The sequence below is a fragment of the Oratosquilla oratoria genome, chromosome 17 (assembly GCF_046742065.1).
Source record: "Oratosquilla oratoria isolate Oo_2021 chromosome 17, ASM4674206v1, whole genome shotgun sequence".
NCBI classification, from domain to species: domain Eukaryota; kingdom Metazoa; phylum Arthropoda; class Malacostraca; order Stomatopoda; family Squillidae; genus Oratosquilla; species Oratosquilla oratoria.
The window spans coordinates 33,069,746-33,076,695 of record NC_134793.1 but is presented as its reverse complement, the minus strand read 5'-3'; the positions used below and the strand labels follow the sequence as shown (position 1 = coordinate 33,076,695).

General features: G+C 36.8%; 1 protein-coding gene across 1 annotated transcript in view; it reads right to left on the bottom strand.

Annotated features, from left to right (window-relative positions):
• Positions 1 to 228: 228 nt before the first annotated feature.
• Positions 229 to 6,950, bottom strand: part of LOC143034255 (uncharacterized) — a 10,497-nt gene continuing 3,775 nt past the window's right edge. The window contains exons 2-7 of the mRNA XM_076200190.1: positions 4,485 to 4,667; positions 2,688 to 2,821; positions 2,204 to 2,287; positions 959 to 1,108; positions 585 to 629; positions 229 to 427 (exon numbers count right to left, since the gene is read on the bottom strand). Of these exons, the coding sequence (XP_076056305.1) occupies positions 418 to 427; positions 585 to 629; positions 959 to 1,108; positions 2,204 to 2,287; positions 2,688 to 2,821; positions 4,485 to 4,667 (606 nt within the window). The 3' untranslated portion in view covers positions 229 to 417. The remainder of the gene's footprint in view (positions 428 to 584; positions 630 to 958; positions 1,109 to 2,203; positions 2,288 to 2,687; positions 2,822 to 4,484; positions 4,668 to 6,950) is intronic.

The following is a 6,950-nucleotide window of genomic DNA, read 5'->3' as shown; positions in this document are numbered from 1 at the left end:
TGCCAGTTTTAGAACGTGGGAGGGTGAGGGTGAGAGAGGGAAGAGGGTTAAGAGGAGGAGGAGGAGGAGGAGGGGAATGGAGGGTGAGGAGAATAGGGAGAAGGTTGGGGAGACTTAATGCACTAATTTTGAACAATGAACTATGTCTCACTGTAGTTCACTTCAAGCCTCATTTAAGAAAAAATCAGAAATGAGTGAGAGGGACTCTAAGGAACTTAGGAAAATATGTTTTAAAACTGATGTATTTTAATTTTATTCTGCACACATAAACTCGGCATGAGCAATAAAAAAAGGAAATATTTGTGGTATTTGTAGTAACAAAGAAGCTGGGGCTTCGTGTAGCACATCAGCAAAGCTACGGACACGACAAACTCTTCTCGACAGTCTCAGACCAAATATCTGGGCTCTTCGGAAGACTTAGAAGCCTCTGCGGAAGAAACAACAAAATTACTTATTACCAGAAAAGTGTCTCGATTTTTTTGAGTTCAGAATCGACCATATCACCAAATAGAAAGTAAGATGTTAAGATTAACGTTTTGTTTCTTCTTCTGGTGTGAACGATATATGTATAATTCCAGACTTACCCACGACGTCCGGTGATGAAGCCTCTTTCGTCAAACACAACACCCCTGAGAGGAAGAAAATTGTATAAATGAAGAACGAAGACGACAGAAGTTACACGACATACACGATCACCAATTTCAGCAAAGGCATATAGACACCCAACCTCACACATCCATCTCCGGGAATGTTTAGTGACAGGTCGAAGAAAAAAAAAAAGACTGGAACATAGAACTTACTGTCGCTTCTGTTCCTCGGCAGCTTTTATCTATTCCAGAGCAACTTACACGATCACCAATTTCAGCAAAGGTATATAGACACCCAACCTCACACATCCATCTCCGGGAATGTTTAGTGACAGGTCGAAGAAAAAAAAAGACTGGAACATAAAACTTACTGTCGCTTCTGTTCCTCTGCAGCTCTTATCTGTTCCAGAGCGTGGACGGGAAGGGCAGGAGCTACTGGGAGGAAAGGGCTCTCAGCAATGTACCCATTCTCGTCGGCTACGAAGCGAACTTCGACGCGGTTGCCTTCAGGGTCGGTGTAGCTGCGAGACAAAAGTAAAAGTAGAGAGAAACCAAGAATAAAACAGGTTCGGGTCATTACAGTAAGGATGTAGATTTAGCAACATCTACACCCTATGGGACTAAAGACAAAGGAAGGATGAAGAGAGTAAAAGTAGAGAGATCGAGAATAAAACAGGTTCAGATCATTACAATAAGGATGTAGGTTTAGCAACGTCTACACCCTGTAGGACTAAGCACAAAGGAATGATGAAGAGTTCAAAACTTCAAGTTATGTCTCTAAAACTAGAGATTCATCGGTACCCCCGTCTTGAAATACCAATGATGAAAAGTTACAACATGATTAGATGAATAAAAAAGAATAAATGAATGAAGAAAACAGAGCTTCGAACCATGTCTCTAAAATTAGAGGTTTATCCTCTCCAACGTCATGGAGTACCAATGTAGGAAAGTTACAACATAAATGGATAAATCTGTACGAGCTCACCGAACTCAAGGGAGACTAGAATTATCAGAGCTGGGCGCGTTCCTCTGTGCGTTCCGCTTAAGTTTGGCCGTTGTTAGCGCTCCCAAACTATTAAAGCAATATAAGTCCCGGTATAGTATGTGGCCTATGAAAATTTTCTTTGGTATAGTATATTTGGCCTACCAGACTTTTATATCGGTATGAACCTGCCTCTTAAGCTTTAATATTTTCGGAACGCTAACCGCGGCCAAACTAAAGCGGAACGCACCGAGGAACGCAGGTAGGAACGCACCGCGGAACGCGCCTAGCTCTGAGAATTGTTACATTCATTGATGTACTGTTTACATTCTTTTCATTACACTCATACGCCTTTCTATTTTAGATGCCTAAATACTAATTATCACAAACTTAAGATATCTCTATGAAGAACAAAGCATTCGCCTTTCACTGGTGTCAAGTAACTATAGACTTCTTCGTTGAGACGTTGTGACAAGTTGAAGATGGCGGGTAAAGAAGGTATGATTTTAGGTCCGGGTTCCTTTCTAACTAGTTTCCCACCGAGCATCTTTAAATTATTCCTCTAAAGAAGCTCAGTGCAAAACTAATCTGGAATAAACTCGGACTAAGAAACAGCAAAATCCTTGGTATTTACCTGTAAGTGCCTTGGACTTGGAAGAGATTGGGTCCCGTGGGTCGTGCACTCTCTTCGCGCCTTGTACCATCAGAACCTTCGAAACTAAAAAGAGAAAACAACCGTTCTTAGGCAAATTTTGGTTTGAATTCAGTAATCCTCTATTTCACTTTGGAGCCGTAGTTCTCATCCTGGGGTCTATGGAACCCAAGAGAACTACAGTGTCTAACAATTGGAACCACCAACTGAAACCTAGTGGTATTTAGTGAATCCCTACTAATTCTATTCAGTGATGAAGTGGTCTCTCCTGAAGGCTAAAGAACAGCAATACATAAAGCATGGGATAAATGGAAAATAGGGTTGAAAAGCCAGGCTTTGGAGCTGCCTAGTATAGGCCTTATGCTACGGAGCTGCCTAGTGTAGGCCTTATGGTCGCTTGCAGTCTCCTTCATTCTTATGTTATGTTCTTATATGTCATCTCAGTGCGGATAATGACAATAAATACCTGAAGGAGTAGGATCCATCTTCTGCTGGTCCTGTGGAATCAGATCTGACGATCTCGATGTGAGGAGCCTGGCGGACCTGTGGTTGACCAAATCTCTGGGCAAAAGCTGAACCCACCAAGAGGACGACAAGAATCTGTGGCCGGGATATGGAAGGGGTCAACGTTATAACAGGGGAGGACATTTTGTAAACACATACACCACAGTGATTTACTTTAAATGAAAAAAAGAATAGCAGGGAAGGGAGAGAATGGTTTAAGAATAAGTGTTTGGACTAGTGGTTACCATAGTGATTTTGTATATATATATATATATATATATATATATATATATATATATATATATATATATATATATTTTTTTTTTTTTTTTTTTTTTTTTTTTTTTTTTTTACCTTTGTAAGGAATGATGTTTAGTTGATGTTTATCCCTTTTGTGAGCCATTCTAGGCATTGACTTATGAAATAATGTTTTTTTTCATGCATATAGAAATAAATGGAATTTACCCAAAAAATACACGTAGGATATGCAATAAATGAAGATGATAAATGAAGAGCTAGCTCTGTAAGTGGAACGTTATCTGGTGTGACGGAGACGAAAAGGTGAAGAAAGTATAACGTGAGCTAAAGTAAACAAAGAAATACAATAAAGATAAGCACGTGACACAGTAGGTTCTTGTCTACATTCCAAACATTGCAGAATTATCAAGCAAAAACAAAGAAATGAAGTGGAATGAATAGCGGAATCTGATGGCTTCGTATATCTAAGAAAGAAGTTTGTTGCAACATTACTAGCCTATTCATATTAAGAATGATGAACACACTATCGACCAAAAGAGAAGCAGACACTTTCACTAAAATAGATGTAATACAAGTTACCCAATGTGAGAAAATAATATGAATCAATAGAAGTCCATAAACGCGGCGTGTGATAAGACAATGTACATTAGCTTAATCGGGCTTGGTAAGGTTATAATGACCGTGTGAAGAATACACGAATTGTTGAGCGTCTTGGAGTCTGAAATCCGGTACTCTACTACACCTCTGATAGCCATCGTTGCTCAAAAATGTTCACAAGACGTAAAGGTGAGCCATGAACAGGTATTTGGCACCTCACAGGTATATGCAAGATATAACATGAGAATAAAAGCGATGGAAAACTAGAGTTCTTAACAAAAAGAACCTCACGAGGATCAAGTCCAGGACTTCCTTTTTCGAGGTAGGGATGCTATCTTATAATCCATGAGGCCTCCCCAAACACGCACGCATAGATGTGTATATATATATATATATATATATATATATATATATATATATATATATATCTATATATATATATATATATATATATATATATATATATATATATATATATATATATATGTACCATGAGCGATGGAGCAAGTGTATTACTGATTGGATGCCACGAGATGGAAAGCGTGGAAGAGGGAGACGAGACAGAAAAGTTTGAAGGAATGACGTGGCAAAGGTTGGCGCGGTTGTGTGAATCATGAAATGCTATGTAGGAAGTCTTTGTTCAGCAGTGGACTTGGGATGGCTGATATATATATACATACACATATATGTATATGCATATGTATACGTATATGTATATATATATATATTATATATATATATATATATATGTATATATATATATATTTGTGTGTGTGTATAGTGTGTGTGCATGTTCCTGAGTCACTTTTTACTCGATTCTTCCGTTCTTCACGCAACAGGCAAGACTAAAGCTCTGGAACCCGTTCTACTTGATAAACTCCTTTGACTTGCTGTCCCTACTTACAAGACGCATCATGGCGACGGTGAATGTGGACGATGTGGAGGAGATGTGCTCGCTACAATTGCGGCGCTCGCTGTGCCGTACTGCCGGGCCGCAGGTCCTTTTATATGCCCCCCCCGGCCACATCCCGGCCACATCCCAGAATCTGAACAAGACTACTTCTTCCCCGCTTACAGGAGCACATACCTATACACGCAAAAATAAACCGCATGATTCTGGAATGCAAGGCCGCATTCTTGTGCATACGTGTATACAGGAATAGATATTGATACCATCTATACATACATATTTACATACATATAAACAAACATACGTGTATTCACACATAAACGCATGCATGCATAAGTATATACAGATATACATATAGGAATGCACGCACATATATACATAAAAATATACACATATGCATATATGTATACATTATTAACTACATACTTTTATCCATAAGTGTATGTATGTATTTAAAAAAAAACTTATACACATATATCAAAAATACTTTTTCTCTTTAAAATACAGGGGAAGGAGGCCAGAGTCAAAGCATCTACCGACCCGACACTAATTCCACACCTGTCAAAAAATCTATTCGCTGTCCCTCCCTCACACACGTCATATTCCTTAAGTCAAAGGCAATGCAGGAAGACGCAGCTTTTCTACAGCAGGGACCGATAGGTGAATGCGGCTTATCCCTACCGTTTTGTTATATGACAAAGTTCCCCCTCATCTTATATATATATATATATGTATATATATATGTATATATATATATATATATGTATATACATATACATATACATATATATATATATATATATATATATATATATATATATATATATATATACACCACCGTGTCATTTCTTCATCCATTTACACTCCCCGTCCAAGATCACATATTGTTCTCTCTCTTTCTTGCTCGACAGTCGTTCTTCTTGTATTCATTACCCCCTTCAACTAGTCGGTTCACCTCTATTTCTTTCCTAAATTTTCACTTCATCTAATTATGCTTTTTACATTCATACATGAATGCATACAGACATACATACATATATATATATACAAAGGATTACAAAGGCGGAGCATGCCGACAGGAGACCTTTTAATCCATATCTAGGTCGGATGCGAAAAAAAAATCATATTAATAATAAAATAATAAATAAAAACTATGATAATGTAAATAACAAATAAAATACATAAATAAATGCATAGGTATACTTAAATAATAAACAAACAGGTAAATAGTAAATAATGATAAATTGACATATAACTAATAATAAATGAAAATCAGACAGACAAATGATAACAAAACAAAAACAAATAATATAAGATAAATCATAATCATTACAGCATCTTACTTAGGTATTTATCTAAATGATTCTTAAAGCTTCGAACTGAACTACATTGCACTACCTGTGCAGGAAGTTTATTCCATTCATTAACTAAACGGTTGGCAAAGTTGTTTCTACCTACTTCCAAATTGAATCTATTTCCGGACAGTTTGAGACCATTGTTTCTTGTCTGATTCTCATTCAATGTAAAAATTTGGTCACTTTTGATGTTGTCAATTCCCTTTAGAATTTTAAAGACCTGTATCAAGTCACCTCTGAGTCTACGCTTTTTTAGGGAAAACAGATTCATATGTTTTAGTCGATTTTCGTATGATTTATTTTTGATATTTGGAATCAGTTTTGTGGCTCGCCGTTGTACTTTTTCCAGTCTGTCAATGTCTTTAATGAGATTCGGTGACCATACGGAAACAGCATATTCCAAATGTGGACGAACTAACGATTTATATAGCTTGTTAATGAGTGATGGACTTTTGAAATCAAAAGATCGCGCAATCAGTCCTAGAATCTTATTTGCTTTCTCAGAGGCTGAAATACACTGCTTGGATAATTTGAGGTCATTACTGATAATTACGCCGAGATCTTTTTCACTATCCACTTTTGTTAACGAATTTCCAAATAACTTGTAATCGTACTTACTGTTATTTTTACCTATGTGCATTACCTTGCATTTACTTGTGTTAAATTTCATTAGCCACTTTTCAGACCATTGCTGTATACATATATACACACATACATACATTCATACATGCATGCATACATACATACATACATATATACATACATACGTAGTACGTACATACATACGTACATAAATACATACATACACACATACATACATACGTACATAAATACATACATACAAACATACATACATACGTATATATACATACACATATGAATACATACAAACATACATCCATCCATACATACATACATACATATATACGTACATACTTATCCTATATATACATCGTACATGTATGTATATACATGTCTGAATACAAACATACCCACGTCTATACGTGAATACGTACATGTTTGCTTACATATGTACAAAATCGCGTGCATAAAACACACACACACACACACACATACACACACACACACACACACACACACACAC